Source organism: Colossoma macropomum, unplaced genomic scaffold, assembly GCF_904425465.1.
Source record: "Colossoma macropomum unplaced genomic scaffold, Colossoma_macropomum, whole genome shotgun sequence".
Classification (NCBI taxonomy): Eukaryota; Metazoa; Chordata; class Actinopteri; order Characiformes; family Serrasalmidae; genus Colossoma; species Colossoma macropomum.
In genome coordinates this window covers 35255913-35277636 of record NW_023494802.1, presented here as the reverse complement: position 1 = coordinate 35277636, position 21724 = coordinate 35255913, and the positions used below count along the sequence as shown (strand labels likewise).

At 37.9% G+C, this 21724-nt stretch overlaps 1 protein-coding gene across 8 annotated transcripts in view; it reads right to left on the bottom strand.

Annotated features, from left to right (window-relative positions):
* The window catches only part of si:ch73-217b7.1 (ensconsin), a 59185-nt gene that overhangs the window by 22351 nt on the left and 15110 nt on the right, over window positions 1-21724 (bottom strand). For all 8 annotated transcript variants that reach the window (XM_036592005.1, XM_036592006.1, XM_036592004.1 and 5 more), the window contains exons 2-5: window positions 8735-8860; window positions 7832-7906; window positions 5422-5585; window positions 1607-1721 (exon numbers count right to left, since the gene is read on the bottom strand). In XM_036592005.1, coding sequence (XP_036447898.1) covers window positions 1607-1721; window positions 5422-5585; window positions 7832-7906; window positions 8735-8860 — 480 coding nt within the window. The remainder of the gene's footprint in view (window positions 1-1606; window positions 1722-5421; window positions 5586-7831; window positions 7907-8734; window positions 8861-21724) is intronic.

Sequence of the window (21724 nt, the reverse complement as noted above, 5' to 3'; positions counted from 1 at the left end):
ATATAACTCAAATGTCCGTAGCCCAGTTTGAGCCCCATTTGAGCTGCTTTCGGAAATGCCATCCATGACAAAGCAGACAGTAATCTAATGCTGCCAATCCCTCATCTTGGTGTCGTCATGTCAACGCAAGAGATGACCGTGATTAGTCAGTCAGTTCATACAGCCTGCCGAAGTCAGCTAAATATCAAATAGAGGGTGGAGAAAATAATTTGGCATCCGAATCCCATTCTGTGCGTTTAGCGTGAAAGATATCATCAGTTATACATAGGCTTTAATGAAATTAAAATAAATAAATTGCGCTCAGTGTACAACAGCCTTAAGAACTTAGCTGGGCTATTGTGTGCATGTAAACAAAGCTAAATGATGCCATGGACAATTCTCAGAACAATATGCCTGCTACAGGATGAAAACCGGCTTATTGTGTACGACACACCGAAAGCATTTCTAAAGTACATTTTCATCCATCTAACAAACTTCTATTTTAATCAGTATAGTAGGCCACACCATCTGAACTAGATGTGTCTTTGGTCTATCAAAATGCGAGCCCTTGTATCAAGTACGGCTGGGCAATATGGCAAAACTACAATTTCACAATACATGTCAGAATATTTTTTTTCTGACTTATGTTGGAACAGACTAAAAGGAACTAATGGTGCCACTTTTAAAAAATACTATCAAAAACTACAAGTACAATTTTTATTCAATGTTTCACATGCCGCACTGCACCTAATCCAATTAAACAGGACTAATTATACTCTCAATTTAGTTAACTGTTCTACAAGTATTGATGTTATCCACGATATGCCCAGAAAAGCATACTGTGAGGTATTGCGAACCGTATCCCGTATCTTCATTTTTGTTGTTTTTTCAGTTTTTGATATAATTTGAAAATGCATGTTGCCCTTTACATTGTGTGTATGATTAATGGACCAAAACAAATAGCCCTAGAATAGGGCTTGGAAAAAGTCTGATTCCATTGACTTACATCAAAAGTAACGTAGTTTTTTCCTTCTCCTGTAAAGTTAACATTTTGGAAATACAAGGTTTTCTTCCGACAACAGTGAAGTACTGCGATATTGTCCAGCCCTAGTGTCAAAGCCAATTTTCTATTCAGTGCACACAAGTAAAATGTAAATACACGCCACTGTTCCAACTTCCTATAGTATTTTAAACTATTTTTAAAAAACAAAATCTAGATGTTATGGTCCTGTTGGCCTAGTAGTTGCAGAGCAGCTCCTGTTCTGTTCTAACTGTGTGCAGAGGCTATTTTTTCAATGATGGACCTTTTATCTGACACAAGCAAAGGTAAAAACTTGTGATTGTGATTCTGTCATAATAAACAGACCTGCTATTTGAGCGTTTAAGTTTTAAACCTGCTGTAAAACAGTTTGAAAAGAAAAATAGGGGAAAAAATGAGCTGACATTCTGGCCCGAAGCACTTATGTGATGTACGGTTGGTTGTGCATTACTTACACTATGCATATGAGTTCAAGGTAAAGGCATGTGAGGTTTGTATTTTATGTTATCATATTTTTCATATTCTTGTGGTTAGTGCATTGCTAAGTATGGTGGGCTACAGTGCAGGTGGTTTCTGTTGTGTGTTTACCACTGTTGTGCGATGTGCTGGTGGTGAGAGCTCCTCCCCAGCTCCAGCGGTTGGGTTTCTGTTTGGTTCTCTGACTCCTTTCCAGAGTTCTCCTCATTACAGCCTCATAGCGTGCCTGGCAAACACACATACACAGAGAAGTAAGCCAGAAAAAAGAAAGTAAGTATGGATATACTCTACAAGTACAAATAGGACTAGCACACGGTACTGGGGCTGAACAATTAGGAGAAAATCAGAGAAAATATCTAATTGCAATTTTTCTTACCAACATTGAGAGAAAAATTGCCATTATTCTCTATAATAAAAGTTTAAAGCCTGTTTTGGCTTGAAACTTGAATGATAAAAGTAGTGTGCCAGCCTACCAGTTGCAGTCGTGACGTGACATTTCGTTGCTTCTTGTTGGTCTAAAGGCAGATTATGAGCTCCATACTATAATTTTCTTTTTAGTAAAGCATTATTTAGAAAATGTGGCTGTTGTGTTTCAGATCATTATTGTTTGAGCATTTCATCTGAATAGACACAAACACAACAGAGGTGAACATACACACATACCGCCTGCTTTCACAGGAGACACTCCTGTGAAAGCTGACATTCCTGTAATGCTAATGTTAATGCTAACCGCTGTTTGCTTGCAGGTGCTGAGCTTATAACACCTGTGTACAGGTCTGCAGAACACTTTCAGCTCCACTTCAAACAGAGCACAGGAATGTGGAGATCAGATAGGGGAGGATATGAGCACTGTGAGAGGTGTGTGTACAACTGCAACAGCAGGTACACAGAAAAAGTTCAGGCTGAGAATTTAACCCTGCCTCTAATGTCGTATGACCTTTCTCTAAACCTGTGAGGTCATGATCCTATAATCATGTGCCAGTCACTTTATGGTGCAGTTTGAGTAGTGATTTAAAACACTAATCAGATTTCTCTACAACTGGCAGGTTGTGGGTCTGATATAAGAATTTCAGCTGGTGCTATAAAGCGTTTGGGTTCTTAAACTGGTTTAAATTCTTATAAGCTAGGAGAACAGTTAAAACGGCACTTGAGTCTTTTGGGGGAATGCGTACATTTTCTGGTGTAGCCTCTATTGACTGCAAAAGCCACAGTGTCACCTTTACGTGATAACGTCTGTGTATTTTTATAGTAACTCTGCAGATATGGTATAGTTTATGGTTAATTTCTGGTAACTACGAGGATACCATGGAGCTGGTAACTATGTGGGTATCACGGTGTAGTTTTTATGTCTATGTGGATATTATGGTAATATGGTGGTAACTGTGGAGGTTACAGTGAGAGTTTTTTTTATCAAGTATTTAGAGATCATGGTTAGTCTTTAGCATTTATGTGTATATCATGGTGTAGTTTTTGGTAGCTGTATGTGTCATGGTGCAGTCTGTACACGTTTTAATACATTTATGCGAATATCATGGTGTAGTTATTTGGTAACTGCAAAAATCATGGTGTAGTTTTTGGCAACTGCAGATGTCAGGATGTAGTTTTTATACAGATATCATGGTTACTTGTTTGGAATTTATATGAATTTCAAGGAGTAGTTTTTGGAAAACAACAATATGGTGTAGTTTTTGGTAACTACAGATGCCAAGGTGTAGTTTTTAAATAGAAATCAAGCAGCCATGATATCTATGTGGACATCTTAGTGTTGTCATATGGTTTTCTTTAGACAGCGATATCTCCATTTATATCATCATGTTTACAGACAGTTGTCCATTACATTGTGTAAATGTTTTATGATGAATGGACCGATAGAAATGTTCCAAAAACCTGGAATAAAACCTCTTTTCATTAACTTACATTGAAAGTTAAAGTTTTTGCCTTCTGCTGTAAAGTTACTATTCTGTATAAACTAGACATTCAGGATGATAGTGTTTTTTGGTATCTGTGGGTGTTGTAGTGCAATTTCTATGTGGATGTTGTGACGTAGTTTCTGACGACGCAGCTGTGTTTTTAAGCTTTGCAAATGTCTGTGTACTATATTGTGTACAATAATGTGAATGGTAGAGCAATGTTTTGGTGAACACTATGCATGTATTGGGGAGGGAATTTTTAGGCACCTCACGATTCAATCACGATTCAGAGGGCTACGATGCGATTATAAAATGATTATCGATGCATCTCAATGCATCTTTTTTCTCTATACAGGATTTCTATCTTCCCACTGTCTGAGGACTTGGTAGTTTTAAAGCAAAGTATTTGTAATGATCCATAATGTAAATGCATTTGGGGGACTTACTCGCATTTATAAGCAGCGCGGTTGGTTAAATCTGCAACAAGAGACTGTCTTTCTCTAAAAAGTTGTGAAAATGAACTCGCTTCTCTTTCGAATTTTCCCGTTCCACCTTAAATGGTGCAGCAGTTACGTTCGGCGCCTAAGGCAGAATTTAAGGTGGAACGAGAAAATTAGAACGAGAAGCTGGCGAATGAGAAGCGACTTCAGCCTCGTAAAACAGCCGGATGCTGAGACATTTTACAAGAAACTCTTCTAGTTTTGAAGAAAAGTTTTCTGGCAGAGATCGGAGGAAAGCGGCTATAGCTGAAGCTTAAAGCAGAGCGAAGTAAATCTGCGCTCTCCTTTATATTTTTAGCCCATACTAGAACATTATCACATACTGGACATTAAATGTTGTGGCTCCGAAGGTGGTTTGACTTTGTTGAAAGGACAAAATGTCTCTTCTTAACATTTGTGTTGTGACTCCTGACCTAACCTGGCTTTAATGCAGAGGGAGCCGGTCGGATTTCTCACTCATCCAGTAGTGTTTCTGTTATGTGCCGCCACAGACTGTCCGGGCGCTGCACTTACCCACTTCCAGTTCCGCCTTTTGCGTTACGTCAACATTACGTTATAAATTAAATATTTAGATAATCGATTTTTGACATTTATGAATCGATTCAGAATCGTTCACATCCGCATCGCGATGCATCTTGGGCTACGTTTACACAGCAGGTAAAAGTGGCCCAAATCTGATTTTCTCACCAAATCCTATTTTCTTGTTTGGCTGTTCACATTATCTTTTAAATGTGACCTGTATGCGACATCAGTCTGAACAGATCAGCTCCTAAACCGACCACGCATGCGCAAAAGAACAGTGCTTCACGTGGCGGCTCGTCCAGAGGTAAACAGTCATGACGGCCAGTGAACGCCAGTCGCTACCGCAGCTTTCAGTTTCGTCTTCGCCAGCATCACTGGAGCGAGTATAAAGTTCCAGTGGTTGACAGCTGGACTCATCACCCACAGTGTGTTCGGGTTCGCCGTAAAAGGGCTCGTTATTCGGCCGCTTCTTTGGTTCGTGTCCTCGGATTCTTTAAACTGCTCTCTGACGCTGCAGCCTCGGGCTCCTCCGGCCGCGTTCGGCCGTTCCGATCGAAACATGGAGCGGTTTGATGAGTCTCTTCTAATTTTTTGGTACAGAAACATCAGACTAAATGTTTATGAGTCTCAGCCGCGCGAAATTATGACGAATGTCGAGTTAGACTGACGTAAAAGTCGCATGAATTCCGATCCGGCTGTTCAGACAGAGCTGCATTGCCGCAGATCGGATACGGATCGGATTTCAGTACCACATATGAAAGCGTTTTAAATCGGAATTGAAAATGTCAGATTCAATGCGTTTTTTGCTGTTCACACAGCCACACAGATGACACATCTGTGTCACATTTGAGGAAAAAGATCGGATTTGGGCCACTTTTACCTGCTGTGTAAACGTAGCCTAAGAATCGAGTTTTTCCCGCACCCCTAGTATGTATGTATGTATGTATGTATGTATGTATGTTAGAGCATGCACTCAAGGGAATGAGGAGCACACCTTCTCCTCCTGGAGTTTCTGCCGTCGCTTCTCCTCTACAGCGGCACGCCTTTTGTCCTCCTTCAGCCGCTGCTCCTCCAGACGCCTCCTTCGCTCCTCCAGCTGCTTCTCATAGTACTGCCGTGCACGCTCCTCTCGCTCCTGCCACTGAGCCTCCCGTGCAGCTACACACATAAATACACAAATTGTATAAACAGCTTCATGGCCACATGTAACTTTGTCGGTTGTGCTAAAATTTCAAGATGCAATAGACTATTAGAATTTTTGGAAATGTCAATAATTATGCCATGCATTCCACTGTTGTGTACGACTGACAGTGCCAGTTAGGTGATCAATTGACTGATCGCTTGATAAAATGCTTAGAAAACACAGGTATTAAAGCTAAACAGGTTTTGGGGTCTATTTATTTGTAGCATTCACCACACAAAACCATCACTGTGGCAAAGCTGTTGCCCAATCATCTTTCAAAGCCTCACTCCTTTACTGGTTTCAACTGGGGAGAGAGTGAATGGTCCTGTTGAAACAGCAAATGATTTAACCAATCTAAAATAAACACACGCAACCCTAAATCTTCTGCTTCCGTCTATGAGCACAGGCCGCCAACAGTTTACATAATGACTGAACCTCACCACGGCAACCTGCCACATTCACCTAGTCATGCAGTTACAGGGAGAGTGAGAGCGGGAGTGAGACACACATAGCATGTGTTTGCAGTTTAATTAGTGATTTAAACTGGCCTTAAATCTCCTCCTGAAAGGTTACAAAGGTCAGAACCACACTGTTATTCCCACACAAACTACTTCTGTTATAGAACAACTCAAAGATTAAAAACTTTATCACTTTGTTAACCATATACTTATATTCCGATATGGAGTAAAATACACACGATATCTGATAATTAATACCTCGTTTTGCCTGATACCAATAACTGATAAATTTATTGAAGCTGTAAGTTGCTATTTTTGCTGATGTAAGTTACACAAACACTATAAAACATATATCATGTAAGAAATGGAAAAATGGATCACTGATTAACATAACATAGCGTAATTAGACAATTATAGCAATCACAGCTTTAAAATATTTTACAATGGTAAACAATTTACCTACAGTTTACAATAGTAGATGAATGTAGTATTAGGTGTTTTGCCCATAGACCCTCATTAGTACAGCAGAGGTTTTCCACATGAATCAAATATATTACATCAACTCAATGCCTGCCAAAAATGAGTAAACTGAGAGAAAATAATGTGTTGGTGCAACAAATTTTATTCATGTAGAACTGATATATAAATTGAATCAAGTGTTACCCACTGTGCTTTATTTGAGAACAGCAGGTTATGGAAAGTGTATCCAGACTAAAAAAATGTTGAGATAACGTTTGAAAGCACTGCCTGGTAAATACATGCACTGAAGCAGATTAAGGGTTATTATAGTTAACTAAAGCTATTACGAAAACAAAAACTAGCAGGGAAAAAATGTGCTCATTAACTGTACAGCTTTCAAAAACATGCAAACAATCAAAACTATAATGTCCACAGCAAAATTAAATAAAACTAATTGAAATTACTGAGAAGAACCTATAGTTTTTTTGTTTTTTTTTCAGTGGGTGAAAGAGTAGAAGTGGATCCTTTGCGTGTTTGGCTCTCTTTAAGAAAGCTGGATTGGAGCTGAACTCAGTCAATTTTATTCTACTCTTATCAAACACCTACCACCACAGCATTTATCATAATACTGATAACTAAAATGAAAACTAAATAAAAACTACACCATCACTTTCCAGAAAATAAAAACAAAAATAAAACTATTCATGGACCCTTAAGACTAAGTAACAAAAACCAAAATAAAAACTAAATAAAAAAATAATGAAAATTTCAAAACTATAATAACCCTGAGTGGAATTTAAACTTAATTCTGGACAGCTGATTATTTTTTTATCATTATTTCAGCCTTTATCCTTTATTTAATTTATTCATGATCTAATGACTGCTATTATATTTACTACACAATAGCCGTCACTATCCTATAAGGTTTAATATAAGATAAGGATAAGGCAGTATGAGGTAGACAGTAAAATGTGCAAAATATATGTAAACTGTAACAGCAATATCTAGAATATATCCTGATATCCAGTTGCCCTTTTTCCTGGACATCCCCATTGATCTGATGAGGCTTATGTTTTAAATATGGTCAATTTCTACTCAATATTAGTCGGTCCTGAGTCACCATGCACAACATACTCTTCTCTCCTTAGTAAATAGTTTGCAATGTAAAGCTGCACAGCCATCAAAGACACCAGATTTCTGCCTATGCAGGTTATGAAGTTTCTATTATAGTAATTATGGGTTCAGATCAATTCAGAAACAGCAGGAGATGCTTGGGAGTGAGTGTAAGAGTGTGTGCATCATACCAATCTGTTTCTCCCTCTCCTCCCTCCTCTCTCGAGCCAGTCTCTGCCTCTCATCGAGTTTGAGCACCAGTGGCTCTGTGGAGACACACAGACACATACATGTTTAGTATATAAACACACACTGACAGAACACAAAACAGCTCATGAACCATTTTAATGCATGTTGCTTTGGTGTCTGCTGTCTGACACTCCAATACCTTTTTTGTTATTAACAATATTTAAATTTTTGCATCATGCAAAAAAAAAAACAACACTCATTATGTACATTGTCATTGTTTGATTAAGAAAATGAATAAAAAAAGAAGATGACACGAGTTCAACATTCACATTCAGACAAACAAGGATTAAAAGGGGAATTCCATCCATGCACCCATTCCATTCCACACATAATGAAATGGTTAAGATGTAAATAAAGTCATTGAGAGTAGTTTAATGTGAAACTTATCAATTCAGATTCTTTTTACAGTGGTGGTGATAGGAACCAGACATCTGAAGAGTGTATTCCCTCTAAATGCTCATTCACAGAAAGCTATTATAAAAATGCTTATAAATAAGTTGCCTGATTTCTGAGACAAATGTTTTACAACAGTCTTGGAATAATCTTTTGGCCTAAAATGTAAATATTGGAAATTGTAGGTTCACTCGTGGCTGTGGATGGTAAATAAAATGGCTGTATTTGCACTGTAGACATCATGACTCCTGGTTCTTATCACCACCACTGTAAAGAAGTCAGAGTTGGTAAGTTTCTCTACAATAAATCATTTCAAATCAAACCACTCTGAATGACTTCTCAATGAAGTGTTTGAAATTTTGAAAAATCAGGGTGAAAGTAACTAAACACAACATGGAAAGTAACAGCTAATCCCTGTTAAAATGTGCTCATGTTGGGCACACGTGATTCACCTGGTCTCCCGGTTGTATTCTGTACATCTGTTGGACTGGGGATGGTGTAGGTGTTGTGCCCGGAGGTGGACGAGTCCGGCCGACTTGAAGATTTCTTCTCGTCGCCTTTGAGGTGACAGTCCGAGTCTAAAGGACAGAAAAGGGGTAGATGAAGGAAATGTTAAAACATGCCTTTAAAAGTAGCGTTACACTCTTAAAAAAAAGATGGGTTGTCAAGGGTTCTTTAGTAAAGGGAATGTTCTATTTAGAACCGGAAGTTCTATATAGAACAATTTCATGCTTACTTAAGTAGTTCTTTATAGAACCTTTTTAAAAATGGTTCTATGTAGCACCAAAAAGAGTTCCTCTGTTGTTACAAGCACTGTAACAACAGTATACTTTGGCCAGGGCTATTAAAACATTTGCATACAAGTGTATGCACATTCATGTGCTTTCAGGTCAGCGTCCATTTAAAAAACATGGTCCAAGTACCATTTAAAAAACATGCAAAAGTGCAGTGCAAAAAACCACACTAAATGCATATGTTTTTAAATACCGATTCACAGCAGATGTTAACAAGTTCTTGCACACTTTTAATTAGTTCAGAAATTTCACATTTGTGCACATAGGTGGTTCAGCAAAAAATCTACTTTACACAATTTGCCACTTATCCCTGGTGCAGTCCATCAGCCAAGGCAGGTCAGGTGTCAGAACTGTGCTTCTTAATTTAGCACTAGAGCTATGTTGCTAACAAACACTAGAACAAAGTAACCTTCACTGTATAGCTGAACACTGAAGCCAGCCACTTTATATAATAGTGCTGTGGTAAATTCTACCTCCCCTGCAGAATCCAACTCCTCTTTGTATACACGCATGCCAGGGAGGCATATGAACACCACATTTGATTTCTGCTGTTTCTTTGTAGAAACATACCTGAAGCTAGAAAATTCAAGATTGTGAAAAAATTCAGCTTGTAAACAGAAGTCAGCCAAACACATTGCCTAAAGTGTCTGACAGCAGCTGGCTACACAGTTTTGAAGTTTAAGTTTTGTTTGTTTTTATAGTTCACAGTAAGTCATACTGTGTCCTAAATCACATCTTCTCTTGGACTTCTAGTGTTTGTGAGCTACATTAGCCTTGTAGCTCCAGCTCTAAACTAAACAAGAACATTTGGACACTGAACATTTCTTGGCTGATCGGCTACATCTAGGGCAAACAGAGAAGTTTAATCTAAAAGATTAAAGAGCATTATGGAGTGTTTTTGGAGTTTCAATAACAATAGAAAAGACTAAAGTGGTGCCCAGACATTTCATAAACAGTCTTTACCCTTCAGACAGATGTTCTGCAGAGAAAACCAAAAGTTCATTTGCATATTAAATCTGTTAAATGAATATTTATACTTCGAAGCAGTTCATCAATTCGAAAATGTCAAATGCTGGCACCAGTACAGATTTTTCCTATCAATGCATCTCTAAAGAAAACAAAACTGAAAAAGACTTTTCACATAGGCCTGCGGAAACAGCTCGCCAGAGGAGCATAACAGACCAGATAACGATCTCTGAGAAGGGCAGGTTGCCTGTATTAGCCCAGTAAATCAAGTTTAATAAAAGATCTTCTACCAAACCCAATTACATTTTTGAACACACGATAAGCCAAGTGAATGACATTAATCTTACCCACAAAACTCTTTCAATAAAGAACTGGAACTAAATGAATAAAATCTACACAATTTCCCCCATGGTGTCTGAAGTTTGCTTCTTTAGCACTGCAGCTCCAGTGCAACAATAATGTAGCCTACAAGTAATGGAAGCTTATAGCCCTCCAATTGGTCATCAAGAGACTTGCTTGGCACCGTATGACACTATCATTTTACAGGCTTCGAATACTTAATATTTCCAGACAAGGTACTCAATTACTTACTCTCTAAATCACCCTTAAAACCAACTGCATTTGAAGTGCTTTTTTAAAGTCATCCTTCTGACAGAACAGATACACCTCCACTTTAATCAGTGTATCAGCTAGGTATATGCATTCAGTCTAATTTTGATATTTCAAGTTTCCGTAAAAGCTCATGAACGGATACCCGGTTAACCACAGGAAAGAAACAGCAGTGCTTTGGATGAAAATAATGTAGCAGTGCAGGATGACCTTTTAGGTTACAGTACAGGTGTTGCACAAAAAATAGCAACACGCAGAGAAACAATTCTGATTATTCAAAAACAATCAAGGGAAATCAGTAGGCTTTTGTGTTGAATCAGTAATAGAGGCTGCCTCTTCAGATGTGCTAATGAGCTAACACAGCTAACAATGCAGAGCTAAGTCCGCACCAGTTAAATGTGGACGTGTACGCTACACAAGGTATTTGCTCCTTAATGGAGGCACAGCACGGGGGGGGGCGGTTTACAGGGGGCGCTAAGGGTTGCTCAAGCTCCCCCCAAAAACTGCCCACACCACATTAGCATGCACTGCATGCTTAACATGCTAAACATCTATAAAAATGGAAAGAAGTTACAAGGCTAGAAACAGTACCGATCACTTTGCAGCGTGGATTTCGTATTTTAAACCACATTCACAGACAAATTTATAGAAAAATTGATCTTACTTAACGACTCAACATGGTTTGAAGTAACTGTGTGATGATTTAGGCATTAAGTTTGTCTAATGCTTATTGGTGGGATATAAAATTCTATTTCTTGTTAGCTATATTAGCCTTGTAGCTCTAAAGCTGTATTTGAGGTAAGGTTGAAATTGTGTAAATGTTTTTTGCCAAAGTAGTCCTTTAAGCACCAGCGTAATCAGTACTCTAACTCTGAAACTGTTCTTTGCTTGTGTACCCAACCCAGCTCAGTGACATCAGGTCAGGTGCTGTTGACTTATAATCACGCGTGATCCTGTTGGGGCTGGGAAAGCAGATTACAGCACTGGAGCAGAGGGTGCTGGGAGAAGGTGGGTTTACTCAAGCAGAAAGACACAGATGAGGAAGAAGAAAGCTCCTGTTCTCAAAGAGGATTTCTTACTCATGGGAGTTTTGAGGGGCTAAAAATTGTCCTGTTGAACCTTCATGTAAAATTCCAACCACATCTGGTCAATGTGTAAGACTGACTCAAGTGCTGTTTGAAAATTCAATTAAAAAGCTTGAAACACATGACTGGATGTATTTCTTAGTTTTAGACACTGTGACCCCAGTTTATGCTTAAATGCTTGAAATTGGTAGTTTGAGCAGTCTAGCACTCAGCTTATGGGCATCTTCTTCAAGCATGTTAGTGAGCTACTTAAGAGAACAGTCATGTTGCCACCCAGCTGCTGGATTAAATTCAAGCAAATAAGAAATATCGCGAAAGAAATATGAGTTTCTATCAGCTCTGTACAAGAGCTCTGTGTCATTCATAAAACACACTGCGAAAAATGGAAATAGTTCACAGTTAAATCTTTAACGTTGAGCAGCACTGTTCAATTTTATAGTTGTATTTTGCAGCATAAGAGCACAAAGACAGAATGAAGTGGCAACAGCTCAGGAGCTTTTCGTTATGTTCTGTAGGTACAGCCAGAGAAGCAGTCATATGACTTAATTCTTGAAACATATTCATTATTTTTTTCGGCAAATGCATTTCAATTGTAATTTATCAAATTGAATTTTTACTGACAAAAAAAAAAAATGTATCTCCCTCAGGTGTGCATACATTAACTCAAAGTTATTTTATTCAATACATGCTGTTTTCACCTTTTTTTTTTTTTTGATATGCCAAAATATGTAACCTAGCTACTTTGACATGGCACCTGAGGGGGCTACTTTAAAGAATCTAAAATAGAAAATAGTTTTTTTGTTTAGCTCTTCTCTTTTTCTTTTCATACTTGTTATTTAATCATTTTAACCAGTCATACCTTTCCTATTATACTAAAATGGGGAAAACAGTAAAAATACAGAAAAAACCTCTAATACTATATAAAAGGGGTATAGATTCCAGATCAAATCAGTGTTTCTTTTGACTCTTCAGATGCCTAATTGAGAATCAGATTCCCCTCTTCAGATTCAGATTCCTCAGGTTCAACCAAAGAGACAACACATTCAAACTGACCCAGAAAGAGCGTTTTTACATAAAGACAATAATCACTGGCCTGACTGATATGAAAACTGTCATCAATACAGATATAAAATAGTTAAAAATTCAAATAGCAGACAATATCAGACAATATTTTATATGGTGAAAAGAAATTAAACAGACTAATAGCTTTTGTAAAACAGTGTTTTGCTGATTGATATGATTGTCAGTTGTCAAATATAACTGCCAATTCTTAACACTCTTCTCAACTGTCAAATTTCTTAAACAGCAGAAAATCAATGTCTTCATATGAATGTAAACCAACTCAGTCAGAAATAAACTTAAACTGAATTTTAAAACAGCAAAGGACCATGAACTATCACAAGGTTAAACTATGAAACAAGAGTTCCTACATCATACATACATACACATACACTGGGGTGAGCCAAACCACATTCTGCACCTATTACAACAGCATGGCTCCATAGTGAGGGCTGGGTGCTGAACTGGCCTGCCTGCAGTCCAGACCTGCCACACACTGAAAACATTTGCCACATTATGAAATGAAAAATACGACAACGGAGACCCCGAATTGTTGAGCAGCTGAAATCCTATATCAAGCAAGAATGGGGAAACATTTTAGTTTCAAAACTACAGCAATTGGTCTCCTCAGTTCCCAAACACTTTCAGTGCGCTGTCTAAAAGAAGAGGTGATGCAACACAGTGGTAAACATGCCCCTGTCCTAACAGGGAATGCTGATGAAATGTGCTGCTGGAATCAAATTCAAAACATGACAAATGTTTTTCAAAAAAACAATAGAATTTCTCGGTTTTAACATCTCATATGTTGCCTTTGTACTATTTTCAATTAATTATTGAGTTTAAATGATTTGCATATCACTGTATTCTGTTTTTATTTACATTTTGCAGTGTCCCAACATTTTTGGAAATGAGGTTGTAGTAAATACAATTACATTCCTAAATGTGGTTTTCTTATAACAAACAAAAACATGCTGCTGCTGCATAATCTAAAACTAATTAACCATTGCTCCACCTGTTTTCCCCGTTTTGTACTATATTACTTTATACTGTTTGCTATCCGGTATCGACCAAAGGAGGATGGGTTCCCCTTCCGAGTCTTGGTTCCTCTCAAGGTTTCTTCCTCTTGCTCTTAGGGAGTTTTTCCTTGCCACTGTCGCCACTGGCGACGCTCATGGGAGCTTGGACCCAGATTTTTCTGTAAAGCTGCTTTGTGACAACACCTGTTGTAAAAAGCGCTATATAAATAAACTTTGCTTGCTTGCTGGTGATTTATCAGCAAAATTCAACCAATTTGTTTGTGGAACCTAAAAGCCTGTTAGGCTCTAAGGGCTCATCTGTGGGTCCATACTTCACTTCTTCACTCCCATAGCTACAAAACACATTAGTTCCATAGTAGTTGTTGAACAGTAAGTCTTAGGACCAATAACTGAACAGTAATCCTGGAGTTTAAGGGTTTTTTTTTGTGATAAAATATGAAACATGCCAAAACGTTACCTGCTGAAGTTATGAGATATATGGGATCATTTATATCTACACTTTATTTTTTATCTACTTTTATTTACCTAATCTTACCTTATCTAAATATTTTACACTTAACTCCAGGCATATTCAGTAACTACTATAAAACTTAACTTAGTTATGTTGACATGAGAACTGTGGACCCACAAATGAATTCTTATGAGTGGTTAATACTGGCTGATTTAACAAAACTCCTGACTTGGTTCATGACAGACTTGCTAATTAGCCGATGAGTTGAATCAGAAGCGTTAGAGCAAGAAAAACACTGAACTGTGCAGTACAGGAGAAGGCCAGCGCTGGGACTGAAGTGCTGATCTGTGAGAGGGAGGCTCAATCGCACATCATGTCATGTTACAGTTGCGCCCACATCGGATATTGACATTCTATCAACGACGGCTGTTACCGAGGTCATTCTAGTCCTGCTGAGTTTCATATTGATCTGCGTTTTAAAACCAATCAGCAGCCTGCTGTTACGTTTGCTACCTCACACACCTGATCAATATTTATTCACACCCACAGCCATGGCTGAATCAGTGCCACTGCTGTAAGAGTTATTATGAAAGCAGTGTAAGACTTGAGGCTGTCTTAAGCTTCATTTAGAATATTTACTCAAATCAGTTTTTTCTCCCTTTCCAACACCAACTGTATCTTGTAGTTTAGGGGGACACAAAATGGATAAAATATCACATGTTGATTATATTATATACAGTGGTTGATTGTATTATATACAAAATTCCTCCACAGCGCTGTAAAATACTCATTGCCAGTTATCGTGAACGCTTGACTGCAGCTGTTGCTGCTAAGGGTGGCCCAACCAGTTATTAGGTTTAGGGGGCAATCATTTTTTCACACAGGGCCCTGTAGGTTTGGATTTCTTTTTCTTTTTACTTGTGTTATCTTTGTCTAATATTTAAATTTGTTTGGTGATCTGAAACATTTAAGTGCGACAAACATAAAAAAAAGAATAGGAAATGAGGAAGGGGGCAAACACTTTTTCACACCACTGTATACTTTATATTATGACTGTGACATGATCAAAAATCAGCCTGCACAGTAAGCCAAAACTGGCATCCTTGTTGGTAAATTGACAGATTTTTAAAAAACGCTGTATTACTTTGAACAAAATTGTTAACTTCTGTTGGATCATGTGACCGTTAATCACAACACCCATAGAAACTCCTCTGGAAAGTCCATGCCTGGTCAGAACAGTCTGTGCAGGCAACTAAACTTTTTTGATTGGTTAGTCAGTGGTTCTCAAACCGGTCCTCAAGCCCCAAGATTGTTCACATATTTGCAGCAACCCTATTTGCTGACTTTACTGAGTTGATGATCCGTGATGTCATTGCAACATGGAGGCACCCACAGAACATGAAGTAATGGCGTGTTTTAAGCTTTGTAAACAGACTGCTGAGTTTGTTTGTTTATGCTATATTATTTGTGTATAATGTCGATAAACTCATAGGGATACGTGCATAAGCCCTTCTGTGCAAGGTATTCGTTTTGTTTTAACTGTAAATGCTTTAAGAGTTTTTTTTTAACACACAGAACAGCCAAACAATGCAAGCTTACTGTGAGCAGATCTTTTTTTCCTAACCTCTAACCGCTGACGCTTTAAAGCAGGAAGTAATGATTCCCGAGCTGAAAAATTCCAACAATTCCAATAGTTATGAACGCAGTAATGGGTACTGGTGAAGTGGTGTGTGTGCCAGTGTGGTGTTTATTCATACATCCCCATCCTGATTTTACTTCTCTTGGTTTCAAGTCGTGATTTTCACAATGTTATTGGATGAACCATATATATCAGATCCTTCATTTAACCACTTGGGAGGAACCTCAAAAAGCATAAGTAAATATGTATGTGCCTGATTTTTTATTAACTTAAATATATTTGTGAAAAAAAAAAAGGCAACCAAGCTAGCACACAACTGAATTATAATCAGTGACGAGTTTAAGTTTACTGCAATGGCTTGCATAATAATACAAAAATGGCTAACTTTGAGGGACCTTGGGAAGTGAAATCAGGATGGGGATGTGAGATTGGGCGTCACACTGCAATACCCAGCAACATCATGTTCATATAGCAAATAAAACCCCTGAATAACTTTTAAAACAATTTGATGCTGTGAACTGCAATTTTTTCCCCTTCAATCTTGTGACTATATAATGCTCGTAGGACGAAGCTGTTTTTCACTGGATGGATAAAACCCAGTGCATAAAAGAGCATACACAGGGATCTGCGAATGGCCAATCACAATGTAAATGATAATTGTGGCCAGCTTAATGCATAGTAAATATCTGGGGCTTAGAATATCACTTTAATGATCAAAAATTATATATTGCGCAGCCCTAGCAGCCATACGTTACTACAGCAAACAATCAAAAAAGTAACCACCCCTATTCACTTCCAATTTATCATGCACGTATCACAGCAATTTCATCCAATATTCAAATGCCTACAAATCCACACATTTTAACAGATAAAGCTGATCAAATCTGATTTGATCATTTCACTTCTGCTATCCATACATAGGCGTAAAAGCCTTTGAGGGGAACTGTGTGAATTTACTACTTTTACATGTACTCCATTTCTTATTTCTTAATGCAGATGCCATAGTGATATAATTTACTGGTTTGATGTTTTGTTCGTTTGGGGGGGTTCCATGCAAGATTAATCCGCAGAGCGCATCCCATAATGCTCAGCGAACAAGGGAGGGGGGAATAGATAAACCGTAGACAGATGGGCAGACGGCTTGTCTAGACCTTAGCGAGAGAAACAGCAAGGAAGAGCAATTAGCAGAAATCAGATATTCATAGTTAATATTATGTTATTACTGTCGCTACCACCATATTGTTCTCTGGCCACAGACATAAACTGATGATTCTTTAGTTTTTCACTGGAGGTTGAAGTTTCTACTCCAGTATTTAGCATCATACCAACTGCATTCCTAAATAATCACACATATGAATGACAAATGTGTCAACAAAAGTACATTCATAGCTATGAAGCATTGGAAACCATCTTGGAGGCTCATTCTTGGAGGCAGATAGATAGATAATATATCATACAGTGTCAAAGACCTAGTCTATTTCACATTTCTTATCAACTCATTGTGGTTTTAGACTATTGTGTGAACATTTAGGGATTTTTGTGTGATGCTAAATTAATGGCTTTAAATCTGAATTCTGCCTGAAACAGGTATGTAAAACGTTAACAAATTAAATGTTAATCAACAAATAAATAACAACTTGAAAGCAAACACCAGAGATAAGCCAGACAACTATTTCATTCATGTTCTCAGAGTGAAATCATGATGCCTGACAACGTGAGAAAATCAGACATGGGTGTGCAAATTTATACAGAAGGTAGCGGTGGATGGTGACAGCTTTTGAAAGCTACTGAGGTGAGCCGAAGCTAGCCACAGTTATGGCATTTATGTTCATTTTAACTTGGGCTAAAAATGAGTGGTAAACATAAATTTGAAACGTTAGAATATAGAGCGTTCAGTAGTACTTCAGAGTATAATCCAGTGATTTTTTCAACTTTTCAGTTTTTAGTCACATTCATGAACATATTAGTCCTAACTTTACACAGAACTTACATAGGGTATGTTTAATACTGTCGCAGACTATTTACTTCATTTTATGGTGCATTAATACAGAATTCAGTTGATGTGCTCCTAAGTGTGCTTGCGATATTTCTAAGACTTGTAAGAGAAAAGAGAAGATTCTGTCCATGACTATTTGGTTTTGATGAGACTAGACTAAAGTAGCTGCTGCCTGCTCCACATTGCCTTTTCCTAAAGGCTCTTTAGGGACACTGCTGTTCCAGATATATGCAAAGACCCAACTCTGTCTGACCCATTTACTCTCTGCTAAAAGCTCTAGGTATCAGTTTCCAAACCTTTATATCTGCAAACAATTGAAAAAAAGTCTCGTTTTCCCTACAGGAAGCACAGTTACATCAAAAATGAGGGATAAAACAAAGCTTTGTTTTAGTCTCTGAAATCTCCAGTTAAACTTTAGCATATTTCAAATGTCCTGTGGGGGATTTATTAATAAGAATAAAAGGTGAATACCTCAATAATATATCACTGTAATCTAATCTGAAATGTATTTGCTGCCCATTGTGACCTTATTGCATCAAGCCAAATCACAGGTTCATGATCTCTCCAGAGGATACAATAGAGACCGGGTTAGTGTGCATGTGAATGTGTACTTTACAGTCTACACCCTACAGCTCTTCCTGATGTAACTGAGCTGAGCTCAATGACATTTAGCGAAGCAAGAAAGCCAGCTGCACATTTGAAAGCAGAGTCTATTAACTAAAAGCAGAATTACATAAAACACAAAAATCCATTCATCACTTAACCTACCAATGTAACAATTCATACATAGAATGTCTATATAGACAAAATGACATCAAAAGCTCTCAACAGACAATCTCAGACTGGCTTAATACTTTCAGGAAATATTGCCATTGTGTCTGATAGCGAGAGGGATGTTTAGGTTTGTATCTTCATTCATTTCTGCAATATAAAGACTTTTAAAAGTGGGCATGGCCTTCAATTTTGATAAGTCATTATGTTTTAAACTATTGATGTTCGATGTAGCAAAATTTTAGGGACTACCATTTAGTCTAAGGTGCGTTTAACTACCAAAACTGAAGATGCATGTTTGTCATGCTATGGCTTGCTGAAATGGGTGACAAATACATATTTTTGTGAATTGGAGCAACTTTAGCCTTCTATGTCTCCACACTGAAGCACTTTAGATCTTATATACTTTAGTATTTAGGCTTTATATTGCAGTGAATTTTTGGCAACAAAGTATTTGTCATACAGTAATAAAGATTTCTTAAGGAGACACTATGCTGCAAGAGTGATTCAGCGAAGAACAAGTGTAGAATGGGGAGGCATTCTGAATGGATACTGACAGATCCGATCTGATTCTCCTCACAGCTAAAAATATCCACTCCTGAGAGAACTGGAACTGTGGACTCCATGTACGACAACGACAGTGATGTTGCGGGCTGTTTAGCCACCTCAAATGAGGTATAATCTCACCACAAATAGAAACCTCAGAGATGTGATAACCACCATTTACACATACCAAGCAATGATAACTAACATACAGCCGTGTCTCCTTACAATTGTAAGTGTCTTTGTCACGATTTACATGCCATGATTTCAAAAGGAAAAATTACCCATTTATACATTCTCTACTTTAGCATGTGAACATTAGTGTTATTGCCATACATTAATAATATAATTCATTCCACTGCAAAATAACTACAATTACTAAAGCTGTTTGTGTACTGGATACAGAGACACACCAACTAAACATTTAAGCTATTCCACTAAATATCTTTAAGTATGAAGCAGTAACCTTCAAATGAGGTACAAGTCATTACCAGTTTGTGAGTATTTATATTTGACATAAGCTCTATTTGCATTAGAACAAGCAAACAAACGTCTTTGACTTGCATGACTTTGGAATTAGAGAAATCCGGTTTCCCTTCATTATAATTAAAGGTTAAGAAAATAGCAAGCCAAGATCACTATCAGCTCCTAAAACCAAAACCTCTGGTGTTTTCTTGTGACCATGTCATTTTTTCTTGTGACATGTCAATTTCATTCCATTACAGCAAGATATATGAATGGAATATCATGATTGGTGGTCTGCTTCCCAACCCAGGCCCTATGTGGGCCTGACAAATTACTGTGTTTCGGGCCAGGTTCGGGTCCATTTTCATCTGGTTTGTGTCGGGCTTGTTTGAGTGATTTTTTTACGTAGCAGATTTGTTTTTATTTAAAGAAATATGTGTATGTAAAATTTCACGCACTCTCATGCAGTTTCCCTCCCGTGCTCTGTCACGTCATCTCTCACTCTCTTGCATATAATACACTTAAAAATATTTAAGCATAAAAACCCATTACGGTCCCATTATAGCTGCTTTGGGAATGTCTCCAGAGTTTGAGGAATGGGTGCATGTGCCCCTGAATAAAACCAGAAATGAAATTCAACAGTACATTCCCATTTCCCATTGCTTGTTAAGTTCACATGAAGTGTAAGGCTGGGGGTTGATCCCAAAAAAACTGAATCCTTAATTCCAGGCACTCGGGAATTGAGACATGACTCCAAGGCTTCTACAAAGTTTTCTCCAAATAGGTTCTTCTGTTGTTTCGATGTCAAGCTTGTAACAATAGAAGAACCCTTTTTGGTGCTATACAGAACCCTTTTCAAAAAGATTCTATAAAGAACCATCTGCAGCATATTCTCCATCAACCTGAAGAACCCTTTCATGATGCAAAGAACCCTTTAATCATGCAAAGGATTCTTTGAGTGTCTATGGTCCTATAAAGAACCATTTTCTTTATTAATGAACCCTTCAAGAACCATTATTTTTAAGTGTGCAGGAAGTAAAAAATGAGACTCAATTATAGTTAATACTGTACTATTAATAAGACTGTAATATAGTAACATTTTAACCAGATGACTCGACTCTTCCATCACTTATCTCAGAGTCCACTCAAAATTTCTGTAATCAAACAGCCATACTGAAGCGTGTTAAGTATTTCTGCAAGTAGAAACAGTAGCAAGAGCGTTGCTGAACTTTACCGCAAAAGTTCAAGTTCAAGATGCTGTTCTTGCCAGCTATGACCTGTAATTCCAAAAATACTGATAAATATTGTTTATAGTGTATTACAGAGGTATAAAATGCTAGTTTATTTATATATTTTCTGTCGCACAACTCAAGCACTAAGTAACAAAGCAAAGCACTGTAAAACCCTGTCTGTGATAATCCACTCGTTAGTGCGTCTGAGTGGGTTCGGGTTTCAAATTTGGCAGTACCAGTTGAATCGAGTCGGGTCTCAAAGTTGTGGTTACGGGTTGGGTTCAGGCTTCAATTTCATGCCTGTGCAGATCTCTCGTTATGCTCATAAGCAACATAACCTTCTTTTGAATTTCTTTGAAAGCCTCTGCCTCTATTTGATATCACCTGGCTTCTCATTAGAACAGACTTATTCAGTGCCAGACCACTAGAACTAAACTTACGTATGTTTATACAAACAAAAAGAAACAGGACAACAACAGTATATCCAGAGTTTCCACACAGCAAAACCCCAAAATGAATTTCTTGGCACTAATTGTAAAAAGATACAAGATCTTTAAATCATTCCAGATCAATATGAAGTCAAATAATCCAATACCACACACACACACACACACACACACACACACACACACACACACACACAGCATTCTGGTGCAGAGAATGCATTTATAGCTCTATTCCTGGTGCAGACTATCTGGGTTAAGGAGGATTTATCAGAACATCCTCCATGCTGGCATTCTCATTGTCCTCAAACAGCTCTGAGAGTGAGGCTATGACACACTGCCACAAGGACGT